The sequence below is a fragment of the Stylophora pistillata genome, chromosome 1, assembly GCF_964205215.1.
Source record: "Stylophora pistillata chromosome 1, jaStyPist1.2, whole genome shotgun sequence".
In the NCBI taxonomy this organism is placed as follows: Eukaryota; Metazoa; Cnidaria; class Anthozoa; order Scleractinia; family Pocilloporidae; genus Stylophora; species Stylophora pistillata.
This window is the reverse complement of record NC_142519.1, coordinates 21,889,951-21,915,701: the sequence shown is the minus strand read 5'-3', so window position 1 is coordinate 21,915,701 and position 25,751 is coordinate 21,889,951. Positions and strand designations below refer to the sequence as shown.

The following is a 25,751-nucleotide window of genomic DNA, read 5'->3' as shown; positions in this document are numbered from 1 at the left end:
CAAAGTTATACTACACATACATGTGCTTTGTCTCAGAGTTTTCTTGAGGCAAAGGAGATTGGAGAATTCTCCTGCTAAATTTCTCTGTCCTGAGCTTTTTTTTGTCAGAGGTAGGAAATTTCTTCCATTCCTTTAAACTATTCCCATGCTACTATATTTCTAAATAAAAACTGTTGTCACTTTCATCTTTTTTCGTGTTGTAAACTACCCACATTGTAAGTATAATTTTGATATAGGAGCACTTGTTACCATACATCTAAGTTTCTGTTTGGGACAACAGACAAATGACTCATCATAAATGTAAATAATGGATTAGTTTTGAAGAGTCTCTTTCACAAGCTCCTTTTCTTCTTCAGATTTATTAGGTGCTCCATTTTATCTTAACAATGACACACCTAAGGCATGGGTCATTTCAAAGTAAGGGATTATCATATTGTAATAAAATTGTGTCTATGCATGTTTAAGAAAATCCCATCCCAATTGACATCATACTGATTTTTGAGGATATGTCTCTAGCATGTCAAATGAGAAGAAAATGGTTCAAAATGTTCAAGCCTTACTTTAAGGAACCATAGTTAAAGTACATTGTTTCGTAGTATCCCTTTATATCAAAAAACATAGGTCTAAGGAGTTTATGAAGTTAATTATACATGCTCTATTTCCAATATTTAAAATTGTGGATTTTCACTTCATTTTGCCAAAAAGTAGAAATGCATAGTCTGTGTATACTCTATCTGAATTTTAATTAACTTTTCTTCTTAGAAATTTACGACCGTGGCATGCAGAACCTTTTTTGTGTGTGTTTCTTTGAAGTTGTAACCCACCATAAGGGTTGACTTAGCCTGACATAAAACAAAGGCAAAATTCCTGCTCTTTTATTGGGGAAAGAAAGCTTTGTGGAATATTTAGGATCAATCAGACTTTGCATATTTTCCTTGATGGCTTTGTGTGGAAAATAATAGGTTGCTTGGCCTTGTCACGCAATGCGCAAGAGAGTGCGTTATGTTACTCGTGACTCAACGCGCGCGAGAAAGTGTTGCGTTACGTTTATTTATTTATTTATTTATTTAATGATTTGTACCAGGTACTGGAGCAGAATCAATAGGACATGGGTCCCCTACGAGGTTTTAACCTCCAAAAAACCCACCCATCCCACCCCAGGGGAGGACATCCATCACACAGTAATCTCGTGCGTGGGAAATTAACGTCTCCTACCCCTAACCCTGCAGGAGACGGGACCTCCATTTATTCGTCCCTATCCGAGAAGACTAGAATATCTAACCATTTCTTGATGTTACGTTAGCAAGTAATGGGTGCTCGGGAGACTAAGAAATTCGGTAATGTTTAGTACATACCGTACTTTGCCACTACAGAGCGTATATAGCCGCAATGATAATTCAAGTTTACTTTCAACCGTTGTTGGACGTTCCTTTTTCTAACGCGAAATGCGGCAAGGCTGGAGATTTTGAGGGTCGAGAACCGCCATAACCTAGTTTTTGAAAGACAAAGGGGAAACGTTGAAAATAAGAATTTCAGAAATAAAAAGGGTGAGGCCTCCGTCCAAATTTGTCTATGTATAAGGGAATAAGAGAAACATACGTTTCTTTTCCTCTCACCTCGGCTACCCCACTGCCACTTTCCGCTTCGAAGAAAAAAAATGAGGTTGGTATCTATGATTGGTGGATGCAAAACATGTACCCACCTCCGGTGTGCTCATTTAAACAGTTCGATAGAAATCTACTTCTATTTTGTTTCCTTGGAAAAGCATCGTTTATTCCACCAAGCAAGCCTGCGCACTAGCACAGAGGACGCTAAGGCTAAATGCAGGAAAGACGCCCAGAAGCTCGTCAAAGTTTCCCGCGAACGAGTGCCTAGCAACGGGACTCACTTAGCAACAACACAACAACGAAAGTAAAATGGCTGATCAAATGTCAGCAACAGTTTGATTGAGATTACACTTCGATCTGCTCCATTATTTCAAGTTCAATTTTGCAGATTTTGATACAAAAATATGGCCAAGGTTGCAGTTGCTCCGGCTGTTCATAGTTTTTCAGATCTTCGACCGTCTTCGCGTGCACTAACGATAACACCTCGGCCAGCTTCCAGAAAGTCAACTGGCTTTGGAGCACTTGATCGTCCTTCATCTGGAAATGTTTCACGCGGGCGGAATGTTGCTGTTTCTTCACTTGAATCAAAAGGAGCTGCATCGGGTATGTTCATCATACGCCCAGGAAGGCGAGACTCTTCCAGTTCAAGTTTAGGTGGGTGATACAAACAACTTGTTGACCCGAAGAGCGTATGCAATCTGTTGCTCTTTTTTACTTTAATTATGATCTGATTGGTAAAAGATCATTCGATTTTGATTTTATATTCGTTAGTATTGTTAAGTATTTTATAAGAAATCGGAGTTTCCCTAAATACTTGTCCCATTTATATTTTTGGTTAAAATCGAAATCTTGTGTCGCATTTCAATCAGAACAATTAGAACAATTAGAACAATGGTTCGCTCGCGCAAAACAGAGCACTTAATCACTAGCGCGCGGAACTCATTAGGATGGATTGTTGCATGTCATACAGATGCAAGTGAACTCCTTGTGCTCGAGCAAACTATATGTTTAGTAGGATCGTTTACTATGGAGCTCAGTAGGATGCTGTGTAATGCTCGATTACGTACATTTGAGTTATTGAACAACATTACTTGCTTTCGTTTGCTTATTTTCCTATGTTTTGTATAGGTTCACCAAAATCTCCAGACGCAAATTTGAGTTTCATTGAGGTCGAGTCACGTCTGAGAGAAAAGATCCGAGTGAATGCCGCTGAACTGCGTCAGGTGAGATCCCAGTTACCGTTGGTTTCAATATATAAAGACATTCCTCTGACTGTGTAACTTATTTACCAAGCGTGTCTCCATTCTCACCTTCAATATCCCAATTTTAATTTCCCTTCCTGTTTGCCGTACCTTTTTATGGTAATCCTGAAAATTCGGAGGCAAATTATAGCTACCGGTATATCTCTTACTGAATGTCTTCATCCACTATCATCACTTTTCTCCTTGAAAATTTATAAAACTATTTTAAGGAGAATTTACTTATTGGTTGCAAGGTAGTTATCATGATTTCTAAACAGCATTTGAGAGGAAGAAGTTTGTCTTAGTTGAGTTAGGGGGACAAGTCATCCACTTGTTATATGTCCTTCCAGATTCAAATAAATGCAGCAGAAAGACCTGTGGAACATGAATGATAGCCAATCCCTGACAACTTCATTCTTGTTTTTAGTTGTATGCTTTTTTTATTCCTTTTGGGGAATTATTCTCATTTTCTATTTTGGTATGGTAATGTGGTTCTAAGTATTATGCCCATACATGTATTGTGATCTGAAATATTGTTTTAAATATTAACATATTTATCTTTTTTCTACAAGGCTCTTCAAACATTTGATGCAGAAAAGACCCACACAGTAACTCAAAGTGAATTTAAAAGAGCTCTGGATTCATTTTGTGTACCTCTTACAGAGGATCAGTTTGAGCAACTCATTAAAAAGGTGCAGAATTTAAATGTCCCTCTGATTAATGCATTCAGAATATGGGTACATCATCCCCAACTATATCACCCTGACCCAAAGAATAATCTGTCTTCCTCCCCTCTTCAAGTATGGTCATGTTGCCTGTGCCATATTAGATTTACCAAAGTTGTTGATTATCTAATGCCTGCATCATTTTAATGCTTACATATTGACAAACAAATTGTTTATTGAGTTCATAAAGTGTTTTCCAAACTTGGCAGTAATTATGAGTTGTTTGTCTTAAGTTCCTTGTTTTATTTTATCCCTTTCAGTATAAGTTAGGAAAACACTTTAAACAGCTGCTGTGCTGTTTTCTATCCTGTTTGGAGGTCTTCTCACTCTAGTCTAGATCCACCAGAATCAGGGGAAATGTAACTACTTGTATGGGTGTGGTCACTCAGGGAGGGGGAAATGAGTGGGTCAATGTGACTTGCTATTTTCATGTGTCAGACCTGACTTGAACTTTGAACTAGCATATTTGTATTTTGTTCTGTTTACTGTTGTTTTTGTTGCTATTGTTGTTGTTGTTGTTATTCAGTCTGCTATGTCTTAATTTGTTGTGAAATGTATGCATGCCCACTTCACACCACGGGAGCCTGTGATTCCATTGCCATATTAAGATACTGACCTATTCTTGTTTTCCCAATCAATGTGTGAACACCAATACACAGCATATTGTAGCAGTATTTCTCAGTGTACAGAACAGTCAGCCCTTAACCTTTAGTAAAATACCAATAGTAAGGGATAAATCAAGGGAATTAAAATTAAGGGGAGGGAAAAAATTAAATGTTTTGGAATTTGTTTGATTAAACAGATTGGTACAAACAGAGATGGATCAGTATCATATATTGAGTTCTTAGAGAAGTACCACCAGAGAGGAGGGACACCAGAAGGGCTGCGATTTCTTGGCACTCTACACAAGTAAGTGTCTCTTTTTGTTAAAGGTACATATTTATTTTTACTTCAAATATTGTGCTACTGTAACACCCTTAATGATGTACTTCACAGTTTAGGGGAAAGTTTTCTTAGAAGTTTCCTAATTTGAGATGCCACATGTTGGGAGTTTGGAGTCTTGTCTTATATTAGGCAGGATTGCCCTATATAGCCAAATAAATATGGTAAAGTTAACCAGTGATCATCCGGGTGGTCATGAAAAGGATTGTTGTAGGTGATAGCTACTGATATTTATGTTTCCACGACCTTTGGGATGTCATTGTCTGCAGAGGCAAGTGAAGAATTTCATTAACCTAGAGGGGTTGATTGCAGTAAAGCTACAAGCAATAATATCATTACTGACAGTAGTTAATTTGTCATAGTGTTTGGATATGTTTGAAACCAGGTGTAGAAATCAGAGCTTTTTCAAGCCCTGACCATTACATATTGGTAGCAATCAAATAGCCTGTGCTGATTATAGTTTTGGAGGACTTTGAAGTGTACACAAAACCACTAGTCATACAGGCTACAGCACATCTTTTAAACTTCAACCCTCAGATTTACTGTTAATCCTCTTTGTAATTACAATTTTTGTGTAGGTTTAACCAAACAAAATCTCCGGGAGATGCCTTGGCCATGGATGAGGTTGAGAACCAGTTAAGGAGGAAGGTAAGAAATTTTGTCTTCATGTTATACTAAATGGTAATTTTTATTGATATGAATATCCATAAAATTATTAATGATTTAAAACTTCTATGAGACATGTAATTGTATGATTTACACTTGTTCTTTTTAGATGGGTGGTCAACTACAAAGTGTGATGAAGGCTTTAAGACTCTTTGATTATAACAGAGATGGTCACATACAGAAGCATGAGTTGAAAAGGGTCATAGAGAACTTTTGCTTCAGGCTGACAGATGAGCAGTTCAACAAGTATGTTCAGAAAGAACTCACAATTAGATTACAAGTAACCAACATTTTTGCACTGTGAAGAAATTCTTTTTTTTCCAAACTGGCTAGTGTAATTTAGATAACTTCAAGACTTGTCTCAGGATCTAGCTCAAGCATAAAATTTTTGTAATCTACATGTATGTTCTACATAAAAAAGAAGGTTGCTTTGGGAGAGGAATTCAAGCAGTGTAGCCAAAGATGTGGGAGTGGGGGCACATGTACAGTTTGGCAGGGGGTTAAGTTTGCAAAGTGTAGCCAAAGAAGGGGTTGGAAGTTTGGTGAATGGGACAAATCTCTTGTTTAGAAAAATGAATAAAGGCTGATAGTTTCTAAAGAAACTGTTTGGGGCTGCGTCGGTGGGGGTATAACGAAATAATTTCAATATATCAACAAAGTTGAAATGGTAAATTGGCCACCATTACGATTATAAAAGCTGATGTTTCAAGCGCTAGCCCTTTGTTAGCCCATTTACTCCGACAAAGGGCTAATGCTTGAAACGTCAGCTTTTATAATCGTAACAGTGGCCAATTTACCATTTCAACTTTGTTGATATACTGAAATTATCTTGTTTAGAAAAAGTTAAGTTATTATAAGAAAGCAGGTTGGTATGCTCCACATGCTATGATGACTTTCCTGTGTATGAAGGACTCTCCACTCCTGAGGCCCTCCTGAGGCCCTGACTGCTGTAAGTCCTACACAGTCCATGAATGTGTCAATAAAGTTTCCAGTTTTATAATCACATATTTTTAGAGAGACATTTATTTTCTCACCAAAGATTATTTTATATATCACATATTTGCCTCAATATTTAGCAATCCTTTAATATTTCTACCTATTTCTATGCACTATAAAGTTATATTTATCATCACAGGTTGTGGTGTAAATATGACATGACTCGGAATGGTCACACTCTTGAGTACATGGACTTTCTTAAACGACTTGGGGTTAATGCAAAGCCCAAGAATCAAACAAGTAAAACAGGTGAATTCTTTCTTCGTTATGGAGTATGTTCAACACATATTTACAGGTGCATGTTACAACAGCTAAAAATTATTCAGTCCAATACAAGGTACGTTTATGTTCATGGATTTAAGACTTAAAGTGAACTTGAAAATAATTTTGCTATCAACCAATTATTGCAAATACAGATAAATCATGAAATTTAACATGTGTTGAGTGTTTGTCTTTTTTCAATTTGGTTCACTTTAATCCTTGATTTTTGGGGAAATTCAGATTCAGTTTCTTATAAGGTGAATAAATAAAAATTTCATCACCTACTATAATTGATGATATAATTGCACAATCAGAATTCCGTTGTAATGATGTAACTCTAGACAACTCAAAATCAGTGGATCAGTATCTACAATGTATGTGTATCATTACATGGTTGTTTTAAATAAATAGGATTTATTGCAGTGAATCAACCAGTAGTATCTGCACTGATTGTAATTAAATATTAATAACTTCAATGATATGCAGGTGTAGAATAATCAAGGAGGTTTGTAGTTAACCATCAAATGATTGAGACTTTTAACAAGCAAACATTTTTTCTTTAGTTTGCCTCAATTCTACTTAGTCCCTAAATTCTGTGAACTATACATTCTGCTTTTGAAAAAATAATGCAAACATGTGCATTTTCATTAAGGAAAAAAGCTGTTTTCATAAATTAATATTGACTTGCATATTGAACTTTCAGGACTTTTGAGCTATTGAAAATACTCAACAGTAGATTAAAAATAAGCTTCCAGTAGAAATATTCCTAGGGGTTGTTTTAATTTTCGATTCACTTCTTTATTTGACTTGTTTTGAAAACAAATTATTCATCTACCCATTAAGGGTTGAGTATTCACCTTATAATTAAATATTAACCTCCTCAATATTGTCACATAAGTCATAACAAAAAATAAAACTAACAATTATTACAGATTCTCCTTAGCAACACTAGCTCAGTATAAACTTAGGTGGTTTCTATCAGGCAGTCTAGAAGTTCTAAGAGATTCAACAGAATCAAATTGGTGGTGATAATTTTTTTAGAGAAGCAATCTTCTCATAAGTCAGATCACAATGCATTTGGCCATGGAAACTCCTTTTAGACTTGGAGGACAACTAAGAAGGCCAAACCAGGGCTGTGCTCTTGATAATTTAAAAAACAACTTTACATTCTACATGCCTTTGAAACATGTTCCCTCAAAGTCTAAGACTCACAGGCAGTCATGTACCTTCCCAAGCATTAATAGGAATGCTCCCCTGAGGCAAATCTTATTACAAGATCACTACAATGGTGAAATGCCATTTTTCTACTCCTTAGAGGGAAAGAAAATCACTTCTGAAAGTATCAGTCTGAGAAGAACTCCCAAAACATCTTCTCATCTTCATCATAGAACACAGAGTATGTCATGAGTAGGAATCATGTAGTTTTGCGTGTATTTCTTCATGTTAATTAAACTGCACCTTTGTCATGCTATAAGTGCTTTAAGTTTATATAGTTCTTATTTGATAGGTTTATCTGTTTTTATTTTCTATCCATGCCTTTTGGGTTATAACAGTGTGTGCAGACACATGTTTTGTTTCATAGATACTGACTTAATTGTAGAGTATGTAGAGGTTGCATATACTTATAAGGTACAGGAGATTGTGAAATGATCTGTAAAATGAGACTATTTGAGTCTTAATTTTATTGATCATTGCTCGTGACATTTGTTTCAGGCCAAGTTGAAGGTCAACAGTTGGTGAAACTTGCTGCAATAAACAGTAGGCCCAAATCAAACCAAGAGAGGAAGCAAAGTCCTCCAGTTCTTACCATGGTAGAACTTGAACATAAACTCAGAAAGAAGGTAGATAACCATGTGATTTTTTTAAAGAAGTGTGTGAGCTGTTGAATAGCACCATTGAATCTGATCTGAGTTACAACTGACTTTGCACTATTAAACTGAGTACACATGACCATAAAATTGGTTGCAACCTTTTTCCCTTTATGGTAACCTCTAACCAGCTTCAACCGTTTGACCCCTAACAGTGACAAGCATCTAATTTCTCCTTACATTATCACCCCTGAATCACACATTAAGGTCATGAGAATATAGGAAGTGATCACCATCTAAAGAAGCTTTTGATTATTCAACAATTCTCCTTTTCAGCTCCTCAAGAAATGTACAAAAATAGTGTGGAGAATATTCAAAGTGATGTTAGGGTGTAAGGGTTTACATTATTACTGATTATAGCCATTACAAAACTTAACCTTTTTTCATCAATTTATTTACAGACACGAACTGAAGTTTAGTTTTTCTTTTTCTATTTCTTTGTGTGTTTTGTTTGTTTCCCTTTTTTTTTTTTTCATCTCCTGTTTTGAAGTTCGAAAAATCAAAACTGCAGAATAATTTTTTAAATCTGTACTTTTTAGTATGCTAAACTGGTAGAGACTTTAAAAGAATGTACTATTTAATTCCTTTTATAGATGTGTGAAAATCATGGCAATATTACTCGAGCTTTTGTGGCATTTGACAAGCGTGGGGATGGATTCGTAACCTTGGATGAACTTAAAAGAGTTTTGTTCAACTTTGCCTTTCCAATGTCAAACAAACTGTTTGTAGAGCTGATGGACAGGTATGATTATAAAGGGGAAAAATATAAAGATTGATGTGATATATAAAGAAACTGTGAATGCAACCCACTTATGAAAAAATATGGAAAACTTGATTTACCAGATCAGAATTAAAGTACTGTAATAACAATTAGCATTGATACTTTATATTTTTGACTGTTTGATAGTTTATTGTAATTAAAAACTTTTAAAGAGTAAAAACAGATAGATCAAACTTGCATTGAAAACTGTCAGAGTTGTTGTTTATAGCTCAGGTTGAGAGCATGTACTTTGCATATAAAAAACACTGATAATGGAATAGTATTAAATAAAGATGGTGTTAATTGTCTTAAGTTGAACTGTAGTCTTAGTTTGGAATTTTTTGCTGCCATATTATTATTTTGTCCAATCTGAAGAATAACGTATTTTCTGTTTTATTTTCCAGGTGCGAGATTCGTGCCAATCACAAAATATCTTATGAACAGTTCATTGAAAAGTTTCAGGCACCAGTAACAAAAGGAAATGGGCAGACTATTCCAATAAAATCCAATCATAAGTATGTTAATTGATTACTGGCAATAATACTAATAAAAATGGCTTGTTTGACATTAACTTCCGTGATATTAATATCAGAAGACCAATCAATGGCATCTTATTTATTAAACTTTTTTATTACACGACTCGGGCAGTCAGAGGGCCAATAACTAAAATCAACCAATCAAAATGCTCTATTGCCGGTCAATATTCTCTCAGTATTGGACCGGGCACTGTCCTGAATGGTCCTGAATGATACCGCACTTGTGTCCCTTTGAACTTCGGTTGTATAATAAATCTCTTATTTAACCAAGCTTGCTCGGGACTGTACTGGAAGAATATCGGCCCTTGGTCTTTTTTGTACGGACCGAGCGCAGCTTGGTCCATACTGTCAAGACCTTGGGCTGATATTCTCCCAGTACGGCCCTCGTGCTTGGTTAATAAGATATATATTCTGGACATTCTTCTTCCTGTGGTAGATACAATCCAGTGCGTGAAGCAGAACAAATGCCAACCACAGATGATATATGGAAACTCCTCCATTCAAAGATCATGAACAGTTTCCCATCCATCAAGCAGGCCTTTCTTGTTTTTGATGATGTAGGTGCACAAATGTACATGGTGCTTTTTAACCTAGTACTTCCTAACATCAGTATGTATAATCTCCACACTGTTCTCTAAACGTTTCCTATAATTTGCCAACGAGAATTCATTTAGCAATATAAAGAACTTCTTCTTTCCTTTATTTACTTAACATTGATTTTTGATTCAGCATTGATGCCGTTAGGAGTGATAGTTTCTAGTCACAAATAGAAAACATGCTTGAAATTTGTGAGTTGTGAAGAGAGCCCTACAGCTTTCAACTCCCTCAGAGCACATATAGGCTAATTGTATATAATCTGTTTGCTCTACAGAATAAAGATGGTTTTGTCACAAAAAGTGACTTCAGGCGTGTCCTAGAAAGCTTCTGTTTTCGTATGAGTCAACAGCAGTTCCATGAGTTAATGGCCAAGATTGATCCTTACAACAAAGGCTGTATATCTTACTTAGATTTCCTGGACAGATTTGAACAAAGGGAAACTGAGGTGTGTAGCAGTATCTTCATAGAATCCTTTTTTCTTTTTTTTTTTTTTTTTTTTTTTTTCAATTCAAATCTGAATAGTTGACTGCAGCTGGTGTATCTTCAAATGAAATGTAAAAACTTAACATGTAGATACATACATCAACTGTGTGAATTCTGGTGGTTTTGGAAAAATAGTTTCTCAGTAGAGACTGTCTGAATTATTTGAGTTATTTTAAATCCAATTTGTTATCAAAATCTACCAAATGGCCACTTTACAATAGTGAGGGAAGCTTGAAAAAAATCAAGAGGCCTGTTGTCCCAAAGAATTTAGCTCCAAGTCAAGAAGTCTCATTTCAAAACTGGGTTGGTTAATGAAAGGCACTTTGCATTTCTCCATCTTTGAGCGTAAATAATGTGTCCTGGAAAACTGGCAGGGAACCTGATAAAATGTAGGGGTAGGGAGAAGAGGTAGGGGGGTTATCTTGCAATGGTCAGATAACCCATCCAAGGGAGTAACATTACACTCCTGATAATTTCATGTTAAAGAAACCAGGATGAGCACCAGATGGACCTTTCACATGGCTCAAGTGTAGATCTTTTACAGAGAGTGCATTTCAATCTGTTTGCATCTTGTTCTTTTCAGTGTGCACACCCATGGCTGATGTCAGATCATCAAGATCATTCACCGAAAAGTGTGTCCCCTCCTGCTGTCATGGCTTGGTCCACTGTAAGTTGGCTTTTAGTATAATATCTGATACTATGGCTGTTTTCCTGTCTCCAAATGAACTGAGACACCATGCACCACTCTGATTTGGTGATTTCTCACAAATCTACCCTCTATTGCACTGATGAACCTAGAGCAGACTGATATGTGACGGTACTTTACCAACGCAAGGGAGTACGCTTGACAAATTTTACTTGTTCCCCAAATATTCCACTAGGATTTTTATATTGCATTGGGAAACTGGTTCTAAGGGCAGTCCATAGCTCAATTGGACGAAACAATTTCCAAGGAGTTCATATTCATTAGTTACAGTTTTTTTTTACATGTAATCTAACCAAGTGAGAAATTTTGAATCCAAACCTAAATGGTTTTGTCAGGTGGAAGACATCTTGCGCACAAAGATTACAGATAACTGGAAAGCAATTGCCTCAGCATACCTTGGTGTCGACGAAGACAGAGATGGTTCCATATCACGCGACGAGTTGAGGCTACTTCTGGAAAAATACTGCCTTCCTGTCTCTGATGATCACTTCGAACTGTAAGGCACCATTTTTTGCGAAGTCCAGATAATCGCAACAGTAAATAGCAATGGTTTAAGTGCAGATTATTTGTGTTTAGACATTAAGATGTTTTCTGGCAGATGAGGACGCGTGCGACTTTTTCTGTGATCGCAGTTTGGTTCGTTACGCATGCCCAGAAAGGGCGGCGGCATTTTCGAAACGAAACCCTTTTGCACTATTTATCGGTATCCAACAACTTTTTATAACTAGCAAAAATCACGCTTAAGAAAGACTTTTTACCATGCGTCAAAAAATCAAAAACAAAAACAGAACCAAACTAGAAAGAAATAACAGCAAAGACGTTAACTCGTGAGTGACAAGTATGCAATTTAATTAGGTTACCTTTGGGCCTTATTTAAATTGAAATTCTTAATTTTTAGTGTCAATTTTAGTATGCAACTAATTAGGTTAGTTTAAGACGGCATTTAAATTTAACTTTTTAATTTTTGGTATGTTCAATATTGGAGAATATTCTTTGTATAGGAATTTAGTTTCCCTCAATATTATTCTCCAGTCATGGACTTTTTGTATTTTCTGTAATTTTATCTCCTTGTAGTAGCATGGCAAAGTATTATTAAACTTAAACTTGAACTAAACTAAACCAAAGAAGTGGCACACGATACGTTTTGCGTTAATCGCTTTTTTTGCTATCGGTAGATTGGAGTAAGGTCAGTAAGCGTGACAAGGTGTCGTCATCGAATAATTTTGCCAAATGGACACATTATTTTATAAAATGTAGTCTGGAATTATGTAATCAACATGTAACCTAATGCACTCTTACTGACTTCCTTTAATTGTTGTAGGATGTGGAGCCGGGTAGATGAAAATTCGAATGGAACTGTTGATTTTCAAGAATTTCTTGCCAAACTTGTAAGTACTGGTGCACTACAGCTAAATTATATTTTCTGACACTTTCAACCGCTCCGAGGGCCATATCGCTTACATCATAACCCACTCGGATGTTTTGCCTCAGGGTGTAGATATTATTGGCGGGGACATCGACGGTTTAAGCACCAGAATTCTTGATGAAAGTGAAGCGAAGGCTCAGTTTATGAAACAAGACCAGTCCACAAGGTAAGGAACATCTCCAGATAATAATATAGTTCGCCCTTTAGGAGTGGATTCATGCTGATAAATTAGAGACATTTTTGACATCGATCTGTGATTGGTCCGAAAAAATTCGCGTCACTCCCTCAACCAATCAGACGCAAAAACACAATTATCACGACTTGGTCGCCCGCCGCGTTTTCCCGCGCTTTAGGTAGTTTGGTTGTTTTTATTTTGAGTTCTCATTGGCTCTTAAAGTTTCCTTCCTTTCTTCTGATTGGCCCCTGTGATAACTTTGGTTTTGGTTTCACGACACTCGTTCGAAAAGCACTTTATGCCCGTCTTATGAAGTAAAATCAGCTTTTTATGATGTTGGTAACGTTCGAAACATGATTACCGTGATGTTCCGTTCTGGTATGTTTTTACACAATTGATTATTATATTTACAGACTGGAACTTGTGGAAGAGAGAGCCCTGAACCTCACAGGCCAGAAAACCGCTAATGAATGTATGGAAATCCTTAAGGTACAACCAAAATTTCTATAGTACTATTGCCAACTGTCACTAAATGGCGAAATTGTTGCAATTTACCAGTATTGCTTCGGTTTTACGTCTTTGTTTTTGGTGTGAAATTAGCGCCCTCTTCTCAATTACTCAGATGCAAAAATTAATGTAAAACCAATAGCGACTTAGTCACTCAATTTTTTTCTGCGCTTTAGGACGATATCATATGTTGACTGGGAATTTTCATTGGTTCCTGGATATAGCCAGCTTAGTTTTGAGCGGCAGCTATGATCACTTTGCTTTTACTTGACTTAGAAGTAAAAGCCCTTGATGCTGCCACAGTTTCTACTACCTGGAAAATCTTGATCTAAATTAGACCTTTAGACAGTTATTTCTATTTGAGCTTGAACGAACCTGACTCCACCTACTAATCTACTTTGTCAAACTGTTGACTCAACCTACGTGTATTAATTGTCTTCTTAGGAGTACATCTCCCAAAGGTCACCCGACTTCCGAAAAACTTTTGTCAAATTTGACGGCGATAGAGATGGAAAGATCTCGAGAAAAGAATTTCGATTGGTACGTACACGACAGCCAACATTTGAGATATCTTTAGCTTAGCTCTCCATGAAGTCCAATCTGGGTTGTCTGTATTTCCACGAGGTTCAGTTTTCAACAAGGCTGTACCATGCGTACTGGTATCTGAGTTACACGTGTTCTGTTTGTTTTCTCGCAGATTTTAGACAGTCTGGGTTTATACATGACAGATGATCAGTTTCGCATTCTTAGTGCCAGGTAAGAATGCAAACATAAATGAGACGAGAGCAGTTTGCAGGAGGGGAGCACTTCCAAAAGGAATTTTGAAATTTTCTTTTTTTTTTCTTTTCGCTCAGTTACTGGTGTTTATCACTCGTGCCATCCTCTCAACCAAACAGATGTAAAAACTAATCGTGACTGAGTTATTCGCTTTCCCCCTTTTTTAGAGGCTATGTTTGCTTAAGTTTACCTCTGTTTTTGGCGGCTCTATCCCAAATACTGCTCTTTTGATCGGTCCTTCTAATTCCTTGGGTTTTGTAATGTTTTTACCTTCGCTTGAAAAGCGTTCTTTACTTACCCGTTGGAAATTGGGAAAATGTCCTGGAAAACCTTGTCAACTTGAAATTACACTTACCTGTATGATTAATACCAGCTGTACATGAATTAGAGCAAATCTTGCTTTCTTCGCTCTGTGATTGGTCCAGAAAACTAGCGCCACTTTCTCAACCAATCAGATGCAAAACTAAAAGTAATCTCGATTTGATGACGCGCGTTTTCCCGCGCATTGAGCAATTTGCTTGTTCTTACTTGGAGTTAGTATTGGCTGTTTAAGATATTTCTTTTCTGCTGATTGGCTGTTATAATTACTTTGGTTTTAAAACACTCAATGGAAAAGTGCTCTATATGGACAGTTAATAATTGCTTTTCAGACTGGGATTTCACAAAGGAAAGATTACGTATATGGAGTTTCTGGACCATTTTCAAGATCGACGGTCCTTTGGTGTTGGAGAAAAAGCACCTGAATACCCAATTCACAGGTACTGAAGGTTTTCAGAATGGTCAACTTGTTTCTTCTTTTTTTTAAGTACGCACGTCAATAAATTTATCGGACTTTTGTTTTTGTCAGATACAACCTCCCGATGCCTCAAGAGCAGTCGATGAAAGCAAGTGTGGTGGAAGCGAAACTGAGAAGCAAATTGCGGGAGAGCTTCCAGGTTAGAAATCGTGATATACACGGTTAAATTGCCGCATGGGTTATTCATTTTGAAAAAACAAAGAGAGAAAAAAGTAGTCAAAGAGGTGATCTAGTAAAACTTAGGCTAAGTTTCTCATTGTGTGAATACACACGTTAGGCGAGAGTCAACTTGTTTAAAAAAAGATTGATACGCACTGGCACTGACATGTAGTCGGGCTAATACAACGAGGAAACATTCGGCTGAAATTATTTTTATTGTGTGCAATTCATGTTTGCGATATGAAGTCATGACGCAAATCGTAAGTTTGGAATCATAGGCCGTGAAGTAAGGACAGTATCACCCGCTCTACAATTGCTTTACAATTTCGCATCACATGCTAAGGTGTTCCGTGTACAAAGTAAGAACGAATCAGTAAAAGGTTTGTAATTTATTGATCTATGCATTGCTTTCAAAGAAGAGACTAGGCATGGAAGAATGATCGAAAGATTCCTTCTTAAGGCCACACTTTTCCAAGGAACTTGTTGGTATTGTGAAGCACAATTTTCCACATAGTCTGTGAGACAACTGGTGCAAAAATCAACAAAAGATTGGTAATCCAGGGACCAAAGATTCCTAGTCAACGTCTGCACACAACATTTTCCCCTTAATACCAGCGGCTTTTGTGACATGCTAGAGGCCGAAACGACTCTTTGTGACTTAGGATAGGCTGAAACAACTTCCACCTTATAGCCTCTACATAAAATTATATCACATATTTTCCCTTTCTCCGACAGGACCTGCGCGCAGCGTTTCAGAAGATAGATTATGACCGCAATGGGCTGATTACCAGACCGGAATTCAGGCGCATTCTGGACTCTTTCATGTTCCTGCTATCAGACGAGGAGTTTGACAAGCTCATGTCAAATCTTGGAATACAGAAAGGAGCTAAACTGAATTACAGAGAATTCTTGAAACGGTTCGAGCATGTTGAGACTGTTGAAGGGGGACATCCCTGGCTGTATTCTAACCACAGGTAACAGAAGCGAGATTCTTGAATATTTAGATTACGAAAATTAGTCATACTTCGCCATGAAATCACCGGATCAGTACCAGTAAAACCGCCTCCCGGTTAGCTCAATGGATAGAGCCCTGGACTGTTGTGTGGGAGGTCGAGGGTTCGAGCCTCGGCCGGACCAACACTCTAGGTCTTAAAATAATTGAGAAGAATATGCTACCTTTCTAGAACATCAAGAAATGGTTAGATATTCTAGTCTTCTCGGATAGGGACGAATAAATGGACATCCCGTCTACTGCAGGGTTAGGGGTAGGAGACGTTAATTTCCCACGCACGAGATTACTGTGTGATGGATGTCCTCCCTTGGGGTGGGATGGGTGGGTTATAATAGGTGGCTTATTTCTAAGGAGTCTTGTATTCTGTCTTAAGCCTACCTTAGATGATGAAAACTTGATTAAATCAGTATCTGAGCAACTTCGCACGTACCCCTCCCCTAGCTCAGCGACAGTCAACTGATGACAAGTCAAGGTTAATGTTGGAATAGGGCGGGGTGGGTGTGCAGTTGCTTAAAAACTGATATTGATCCAAATCATCATTTCATGGTCTTGCCCACTTATCATCTTTTCAGGCAAAGAGCTTAGTCAATCAATCAAACGCATTTATTTCTGGACGTCAACTTAAGCAGAAAGAAATTAACGTAAAAGAAAAGTGCTAAATTAAAACGTAAAGTAGTCGTCAATCTTATCATCAGTGAAAACAAGAAAAAGGACTTGACGCTTACTGGTTTCAAAATTATTCTACATCAGTTAGGAGACTGTTGAAGGGTCTTTTAAAGCTTTTGAAGTCCTCCTTTGTTATTGAATCGTCTAAGTGGTTTTCGTCGACAGTGAAGTACATCTATTTTTGTTGATCACAATGTGGCTTTTTCTTCAGCTTCAATGAAGCACAGGATCTAAATTACTTGAGCGCAGAGCAAGCGGATGTCATCATAAGAAGAAAAGCGTGGGAGCATAACCAAGACTTGTCAAAAGCTTTCTTGGCTTTCGACCGCGATGGAAACGGAATAGTTACCAAGAAAGAGCTGAGGAAAGTGCTCTATCACTTCCAGATCCCAGTCAACAAAGAAGAATTCAAGAAATTGTGGGACAAGTAAGTCGAGAACTTCTCTAAATATCCTTTTCTTGGGCAGAAGAACAGTGCTCAATTTAGTGCTGGTATCTCACAACGTGTGCTACCCTTCTCAGGTACGACACTGATGGGAATGGCTGTGTGGATCATCATGAGTTTCTGGCCAAGTTAGGGGGGGAGATGGCGCCTGGTGATATGCATGGACCAAGTACACAGATAACTAAACAGAGCCAACAGGTTATGGAGAGTATGTACAGGAAGCAACAGGTACGTGGCGTGCTATTCCTTACAAATACCATCATAACATTGCTTGTAGATTGCAGTGTAAATAAACTCAAGTGCGCGAGAGTGTTTTGATATTCTCATTGTACAAGATGATGACGTTTTTGTATGCAATGAAGAATAGCAGTAGAGTGTACTTCCTGAGGAACGCTGTTGTTATATGCGCGACTTCTTTGTAGTCTCGTCAGAGGAATGTTACGTGCCTTGTTTCCTCTCAGGGTGGGGCAATGGGTATTTTTTTCTGGATACCTCGAGTTTTGTCTCCCCATAATGTCATCCGGTGATTTTTATGTTTGTCGTTTTGTTAGGACCTGCATATGGCTGCCACACTCAATCAAGCACAGGCTGCCTCATTCTTATCCGCACTTGAAGTGGAACAACAACTGAGGTGAATTTGTTTCTATCAATTAATAATTGTTACTAAATTTATGTTCCCGAGAATCCCCCTTCCCAAACACCGTGGCTTGGGTCCGTTTTCAATACCTGAGAGTCTCAAACTTTGAGTTTAGTTTTTTTTTTTTTGTTTTGTTTTTCTGTTTTTTTATTTCCATCCTTGCTCCGATGGTTTTCCTCCATGTCCTTAATTTTTTTCGTCTCCATCAATTCAGCCTGGTATCAATGGGCGAAGAATACTCCATGGATATACCACTGCTTAATATAATTTTCATTTAAACTCACTGTCTGTTTTTTTTAGGGATCGTTTTCGTGACGGTTACGAAAGTTTGAGGAAAGCATTCGAGACAGTTGATACGAACAGAGATGGTTACATATCGAAGAATGAACTGCAGAAAGTTCTATTTGACTTTCACTACTTCCTGGATGATGTTCAACTCAACATTCTACTGGACAGGTCTGTATTAACCTTTAAAACCCAAGATCTGACTGTTAATCCTCCCTTCTAGCTGCTGCACATTTCCTTTTAAATTCAGGGGCGTAGCCAGGATTTTTCAAGGGGGAGGGGGTCACAGAGGCTACTCACCAGATTGTCATGTCGACCTCCCCGCCGTGCATGTTTTACTTCATGTTACAGTTTTGGAATGAGCAATGAGAGTATAGTGGGCAGGCCAAGATATTGTCATGGCGTTTTCACCACCTGAATATTCTAGGTTGTTTGCTCAAAAGAAGGCCTACCAAGGAGGGGGGGGTTGTCACGGGCACCCCAGGACCCCCCTGGCTACGCCCTTGAAATTAGTTACAAGGATTTAGTGTTAAATCAAGTTAACAACTTCTACCCATCAAGTCTGATTATTATATATTCTCTTACGTCATACTTACAGACAACAGATTTTATATATGTAGAAGTGACGTCATACCTACAGACAGCAGTTTTATGCGCTCTTGTCTTTACAAGTGTAGCTCAGGAACGTGCATAATAAAACAATTGTTGGATTCGGTTTTCGCATGATAGCGATAATTATCAAGGCCTCTGTTTTGGTTATCCGCCTCAGAGTATTAATCTCTTTTGAGAGTTAAAGAATTAACACTAGAGTTTCGTGGTGACAAGTGTGTGTATTTGTTTTTTGTTGATTTGTTGTTGTTTTTGTAGCTTTTAGAGTTCCCCTGTTCCGATTTTTGTTGACAAGCAATGTACAGCTTTTTTCCTTTTAGTTGTCACGCTTTGTGAAAGTGTTTTTTCTTGATGGCTTCATTTGACGATTGTGTCGTCAGAACAGGAATGTGGAACTTGCTATTCTGATCAGAGAATTTCTGTTGTTGACCGATACCCAAGTCCACCACACGAACAACCACAAAATTGACTTTCTATGTCCTAAACTTTGAAACTCAAGAGCGGTGTTGATTTTCTCAACATGGTGACATTGTCAAGTCCAACGATTTTGAAATTGATGAAATCAACAACCGGTGAATGGTGCTGGGAAATAATATCAAATTTCCATTACAGCCATAAGAGAAAATTACACTCATCAGTTCGACTAATTAGCTTTGAGATCTTGGATTTAAAGTGTCCACCTAGCCGTTTCTCTTTGGCTTACAAACATCCTAAGCTCCAGAGCCTCTTACCTTAATTTCCAGCTTATCTTCATGATTTTTCTTGTCTCTTGCTGATTTTTCTTGTCTTTTGTCAGGTGTGGTCTATCCGGAAAGAACAAGCTTTCTTACGAGAAGTTCCTGGGTGCGTTCCAGGACCAGAGGCATTCTGGGTATGGGCGCGTTACCTTGGATACACCAGGCAAAGTTTACACGCCAGTGATATTTGAGAGACACGACTCACTTTCTCCTGAAGCCGCCATCAACATACTCAGGAACAAAATCGGCGAAAATCCAGAAACTATCCAAAGAGTAAGTGGCAACCCTTCCCCCTCCCTTGTAAAGTTTATTTGTGTCACGTTACAAATGTTGGTGGGTTTTTGTATTCATGTATGCTTTGATTTCTAGGCCTTTGCCGCGTTTGATCGAGAGGGAGTGGGACTGGTTACAAAGGAAGACTTGCATCAGATAATCAATGCGTTCTGTTTTGTGATGTCTGACAAACAATTTCAGGTAAAAGAAGAATATTTACGCAGTCTTTAGTCGCGCGCCTGTTACTTAACGTTTGAGTTTAACTTTCCTAAAACAAGAAATTTTCGCGTGTGCAATCCCCATAATTACTGTTTTTTTAATTAAAATTTAGTAGGCAATTTACATTTGGTTCAAATTTGAATGGAATTTTTAAGATACTGATGTCACTGATGGAGCTTAACTCTGGTGAATTGTTGTTTCCTGCAGGCAGTTAAATTCGAATTTCCATATCCGTGGTAGTTTAATGAACATCACTTTACTTTGTTGAATCTACAGCTGAAAACTGCTCAACAGCTCAAGAGATTTCTTTATTCCCGTTGTATTCAAGTAGTTGTCATGTTTACTTTAGTGCAAAACTATTTACTTAAGAAGAATTATGTCATAAATCCGTTGTCAACTTCACAGGCGCTCATGAAAAAGGAAAACTTTGGAGAAGGAGGGTTGATATCCTACGATGACTTCTTGAAGAGCTTTCAGAAATCAGACGCCGAGGTGAGAATAACTGTGACTGTTGTCATTTGTAGAACTAGGAAATGATTAGTGGAACGTACAGTGAAAAGCGGTGAATCAAACCCAATTTTATTCTTGACACCCGGTGGTATAGGGCGCTTGGACAAACGAGGTTCTAGTGAGAAAAGCTAATGATTTAACTGGACTCAGTTCATTCGTAGCAGAAAAACTTGTACGTAATAACGAGGAAGTCGAAATAACAAACGGTCGTACGTTGCACTTTTACCGGCAGCATCTAGAAAATGCCTTGTCGATTTTTTATTCACATCCAGTTTACAATTTATGCTGAAAGAGGTACAGGTGATTCCCGCTTGTTCCTCGCCGATTCGATCTGGCATAATATCCTTGCCGTTGTGTGTTTGTGGGTTCACCGCACGAAGTTTGTAGAGTCTTGTTCCCGTTTCGTGTGCAGCATTAAAAATACTTCACTAAACATTTTAGCTCCCGGCGACTTATTTAAAGGTTTTAGAAATGCGGTTTCAAGCTTCTTAGTTTTGCAGATCTGCGGATTAAACGTGCTATCAGAAAGATTAATTGCAAGGTGTTTGTTTACTTTTAGGTAAGTCGTAAGTGGCTAGAGAATTTGTATCCCTCTCCTGAAAAACGCCAAAGAACCGCCGACAACTTCACCAAGCGGTCGCGTGCTATGACTGAAGCCGAAGTAGAGAAGAGAGTTCGAGAAGTTGTAGTGGCGCGATTCTACAGTCTTGCCAAGGTAAAGTATTTTTTTTTTTGTTAATCTCCCGTGACACTTGTCATTCTCTGAAGAAAAATTATGTCAAGTGACTTACCAAATTATTAAAGTAACCTTGCGAAGCCATGCATTACCTGGCGCCTTTTTATTTTTGAAACCAACAAGTGCTGTTGCTTATTCTTGGCTGTTGGTCTTGTACGGTCATTTCCACTGGAATGTGTTGTCATATTAATTTTAAAACGACTTATCGTCATTTTTCAATAAACATTTTCTTGTAGTTTTGTTTTCAAAGTGTCAGATGTGTTTGTTTAACCTTTGCTACTTCTTTGTGCGGTAGAACCACGGTTTTTAAGTCTGTACGATTACAAAGAGCTTTTTAACGTTAGACAATGGATGATCACGTAACAATTTCATAAATCTTTTTTTTTTTTTTTTTCTTAATTGATAAGGCGTTTACAGATGAAGACGTTCACCGCAGCGGGAAAATTAGCGCCAGTGCTCTCCATGAGATACTCAACCAACATGCTTTCCGTATGACAAGTGATCAGTTTAACCACATTTGGTTGAAACTTCCGAAGAACTCCGATGGTACTGTGGATTACAAGGAGTTCTTGAAGATATTCTCCACAAGACCTGATATCACTCGAACGGCGTCTGCAACACCGCCTCACTCACGTGACAGAAGGGTAAGAAAAAAACATTTTCCAAGTCCCAAGAATTTTTTTCCAACTACCCCTCACCCTTTCTGCGGCGTTGGTCGCTTGAGAGTAACTCTTGGCCATGGGATAAATCCTTCTTCGACTAAGCTCTTTTTGTTGTAGTTGCTCTTTTTGTTGTAGTTGTCCTTTTTGTTTCAGTTTGTTTTTTGGTTTTTTTCCTTTTTTTCGTCGTTGTGGACTTCAACTTCATCTTGGGTCATGAAAAGCGAAAAAGGAACTTGAACTCATTCATGCTTTGTGACTAACGAGATCGTATCCGTTTCAGGCATCATATGAGCTCGCAGTGTCTCCTGTGCATACGCCTGTCAGGATCCCCTCACCTGAATCTTTGACCCCGCCCCTTTCAGCAAGTGAAGTAGAGAGGAATATCAAAGACGCGGTGAGTATTGTTCTTTTCGTTTTAAAGAATACGTAAAGGAGCTTTTTGCAATCTTGACATGTTACTAAGAATTTTTTTTTTTTTTCTCATAAGATTTGTCGTCGGTGGCAGCAAATTCAGAAATCCTTCAGGAACATGGACAGTGGTAACAAAGGAACGGTGGACTTTGAACAACTTAAAGGTTGGTGCCACCCCAGTCGACTACACTGCACGCAGAACTCATTTACTTTCCTTGTCACCACAATTTATTGTGTAAAATCGAGCTTCACCTTCAGTCTGTTCGGCACAAGGAACTATTCAAACCTAACCTTTAACATCGAATGGTGACCAAGACGGAATTTCTCCTTACAATATCGTTACAATATCAAGCGGACAAATGATTAGACAGAAGACAAATGAGATCATTCAAGGGGTTATTAGTTGATCCAATACTAATTTCTTTGAACTAACATCGTAGGATTTATATGGCAGATAGTAAAGAGAATTATTATTGAGATCTCGGGAGTAGATGGGTTAAAAAAATCAAAGATTCAAATCGTTCTAGACGACTAAGTGGCTGCACTGTTCGTTTCCTCACTTTTCGTTCTATTCCCGATTCATGCAGGGTATCATTCCAAACCAAGCGCATGCTAGTCATTTTTTTTTAACTGGTAATTTTTTGTTGCAGATGTTCTTTTGAAACACGACATTCATCTCAGCCCAAGCGAGTTATTGTCTTTGTGGAGGAAACACAGCAGTGAAGAAAAAGGAGGGTAAGAAATATTTCACGTTCTTTAATAAGTATACGCATTTCAGCAAGGTTAAGTTGTATTGTTTTGTTCTTCACATAGTGATTAAGAAACGTTTCTCATTTACTTTCAGAATCGTGTACAAAGATTTCATGCGGCATTTTGTATTAAATTTGAAATCTCAAGAGGGAAACTCTCTCATCAGACCCAAATTGCAGCCAAGCAGAATGCCGGTAAGTAGCTTACCGTTGCGTTGAAGAGAACTTTCAAATTAATAGAATAGAGTCAACAAAAGCAAAGTACCATTACAGTACAATTTTCTTACTAGGCGTCTTCCCCTTGTTTCCGTGCAATTCTAAAAACAGTGGGTTTTGAGAAGTAATGTAGAATAACAAAAAGTCTAATCAAAACAGAAGTCTCGACGACTCCATACTAGTTATCAATGTCAAGTTTGCGTCGGCTTATGCGATTTCGCTCCATAGTGAGAGTAGAGTAGAGAGCAGTGGAGAGTAGTTACATTGTCTCGTGCATAGGATTTTGATTATCAGGTAAACGGTTGAGCCATAATCATGATGTTGGCAGAAATTTATTAAATCAAGGCTTAAGTTTCGTGTCCCTTTGTTTCAGACAAGTCCGGGATACACGAGTGACCGGTTAATCGAACTAATGGCCACTATTCGAGCACCAATAAGGCGTGATTGGAAGGAAATGAGGAGGGCGTTCAGGGTAAGGCAAATTACATCGATATTTTGGCGATATAATGTAGTGAGATGGAATAAAACAAGCCAACTTGATTGCGCCGGTAGGCTTTAACTCGTTCCCAGTCGCTAGGATGTTTCTATCCTCTAAAAACCAAGATGTGACCAGAAAGGCCCTGGTAATGAGACAGCTCTGGGAATTTGTAGCAAAAGAGGAGTTGTCTTTTGATGAATGTCAAAGTGAAATGAGAGGTTTGCATTCGTCCTTGTAGTGTTTAGAGAGAGAACTATCGCTAAATTAACAAATCGATTGCCAATTGTGGTAAAAACAGTTGTAGTTTTCTTCTTACTTGATTCTGACGGGTAACTCTGATGAAAATCGTCATTTTTTGTGGTGCTGTTGGTAATAGTAATTCTTCTATCCTCCGTAGGGTCTTGACAAAAGTGGAAACGGGACTTGCTCACTTGTGGAATTCAGGCAGATGATGAGAAAATTCAAGGTTGACCTTAACGAAGAGGAGTTTTTCCACTTGTTTTCCTTTTACGATAAGAACATGACAGGAAGGATTTCTTACAACGATTTCCTCAGAGCTCATTTAGAGTAGAATATTAAACTGTAGTAAACTCTGTACTATGCAATTAGCTGACGAGCTTGAGAAGAATAATGACATTTATCTTCAATTGTAATTTACACACTGTAAGGAATTACTGTTCGTCCTTATTGAACGCTGTACATACTTCAATCTGATGAAAAAAAATTAAATTCTTTTCTGATATAGTGGTCGATCTTGCGTGGTGATCTTAAAATCTTAGCTGTGAATCTTGATCGTAATGGTGATTAAAAGGTAAAACGTCTCGCGCGCCTGATTCTTTGAATTACAATTGAATTGCTGTGTAAGAAATCAATAGGGGAAGATAGGGCCTTAGAATATAATTATTTTCAGGGCGTTGAAGACATAGGGCACTTATTCTTTTTCTTCCATAGAGGTTGTTACAGAGATCCTAGGTAAGTTCCGTCGCAGAGGAATTTCATCTCTTAAGTCTTTTTCTATTTGCGCTCCCAAAATGCGTTTTTGCCTTGCTTTCCTGAGTTCTTCCTGAGTTCCCAACTGAATCTTTGCGTCTCTGGACTGCTTTCTTGAATTCGATAAAGAATTAAAATTGGCCATAATGAAGGGAATCTAAACGATGTTTTAAGCGAAAATCCTTTATCAGTGGATTCGCTCCAACGAAGGGCCAACGAAAACCACATAATCTTGTAAGGTCTTGTAATACCCCACACCGACGCAGCATCACAATCTCTATAGAAACTTACCCGCTATATTGCTTAGCTTACTGACTATCTCATTTACCACTTCAATTTCATTCGATTGAATTTGCACCCACACTTTTAGGCTAGGTTTACACTAGAGGAGAGTTTTCCGGATTCGTAAATGTTTCCGGATTCATCAATTTTGGAGTATTCGGATTCGTAGGCGTTTACACTGAAAGGATGTTCGGATTCCTGACCGTTTACACACGACGACAACTCCGGTTTTTTTTTCTGATTTTCTCTCAAGTAGGGACCTAAGATCTTCACAAAGTTCCATAAAGGTAGGGTGGGACATTCTAAAATTTTCTCTCCACTCGCTAGCTACCGTGACATTTCCCATCATATTGTCCCACCAGGCACTTGTTCGACCTGGCCTAACCCAAAACAGTCTCGGTCTTCGATCCTGCCATCTACGTCGTCGGCGATTAAGTGTGGCTGACGTTAAACTTCCTTGCAATAATAATTTGCGTTTCCTCAGAAATACTGTGGTACACATGATAAAATTTATCGCCTGAACCTGCAGCAAGATTAGGCAACCGGAGACCGCCAGCAATGTTAGCACCAGACCTCCATCTTGGTTTCATCGCAAACTCAAAAGAT

At 38.1% G+C, this 25,751-nt stretch overlaps 1 protein-coding gene across 4 annotated transcripts; it reads left to right on the top strand.

Moving 5' to 3' along the window:
• Window positions 1-1,897: 1,897 nt before the first annotated feature.
• Window positions 1,898-24,617, top strand: LOC111339758 (EF-hand calcium-binding domain-containing protein 6). Of its 4 annotated transcripts, none has more exons than XM_088744212.1 (37): window positions 1,898-2,210; window positions 2,736-2,830; window positions 3,421-3,540; window positions 4,376-4,482; window positions 5,094-5,163; window positions 5,291-5,427; window positions 6,317-6,426; window positions 8,152-8,279; window positions 8,900-9,048; window positions 9,471-9,581; window positions 10,039-10,159; window positions 10,474-10,644; window positions 11,266-11,349; window positions 11,724-11,884; window positions 12,710-12,776; window positions 12,880-12,980; window positions 13,403-13,478; window positions 13,941-14,036; window positions 14,194-14,252; window positions 14,924-15,031; window positions 15,121-15,208; window positions 15,964-16,202; window positions 17,118-17,333; window positions 17,429-17,579; window positions 17,903-17,982; window positions 18,289-18,444; window positions 19,679-19,892; window positions 19,989-20,093; window positions 20,517-20,603; window positions 21,181-21,336; window positions 21,765-22,001; window positions 22,300-22,413; window positions 22,507-22,594; window positions 23,081-23,165; window positions 23,275-23,374; window positions 23,769-23,867; window positions 24,271-24,617. In XM_088744212.1, exons 1-37 carry the CDS (start codon window positions 2,012-2,014, stop codon window positions 24,442-24,444), a joined length of 4,659 nt encoding a protein of 1,552 aa, XP_088600338.1. In that variant the 5' UTR covers window positions 1,898-2,011; the 3' UTR covers window positions 24,445-24,617. The 4 variants fall into 4 exon arrangements, with proteins under 4 accessions (XP_088600338.1, XP_088600331.1, XP_088600346.1 ...); XM_088744205.1 differs by having other exon boundaries at window positions 1,898-2,261; XM_088744220.1 differs by lacking the exon at window positions 1,898-2,210 and adding an exon at window positions 2,619-2,655.
• The last annotated feature ends 1,134 nt before the right edge of the window (window positions 24,618-25,751 follow it).

Bases quoted from the DNA above. Each gene is read 5' to 3' on its own strand.
- LOC111339758 (XM_088744205.1), top strand. From the start codon at position 2,012: ATGGCCAAGGTTGCAGTTGCTCCGGCTGTTCATAGTTTTTCAGATCTT. The intron at 12,981-13,402 runs GTAAGGAACATC...TTATATTTACAG, and splicing joins AAACAAGACCAGTCCACAAG to ACTGGAACTTGTGGAAGAGA. The intron at 17,334-17,428 runs GTAAGTCGAGAA...TACCCTTCTCAG, and splicing joins TTCAAGAAATTGTGGGACAA to GTACGACACTGATGGGAATG.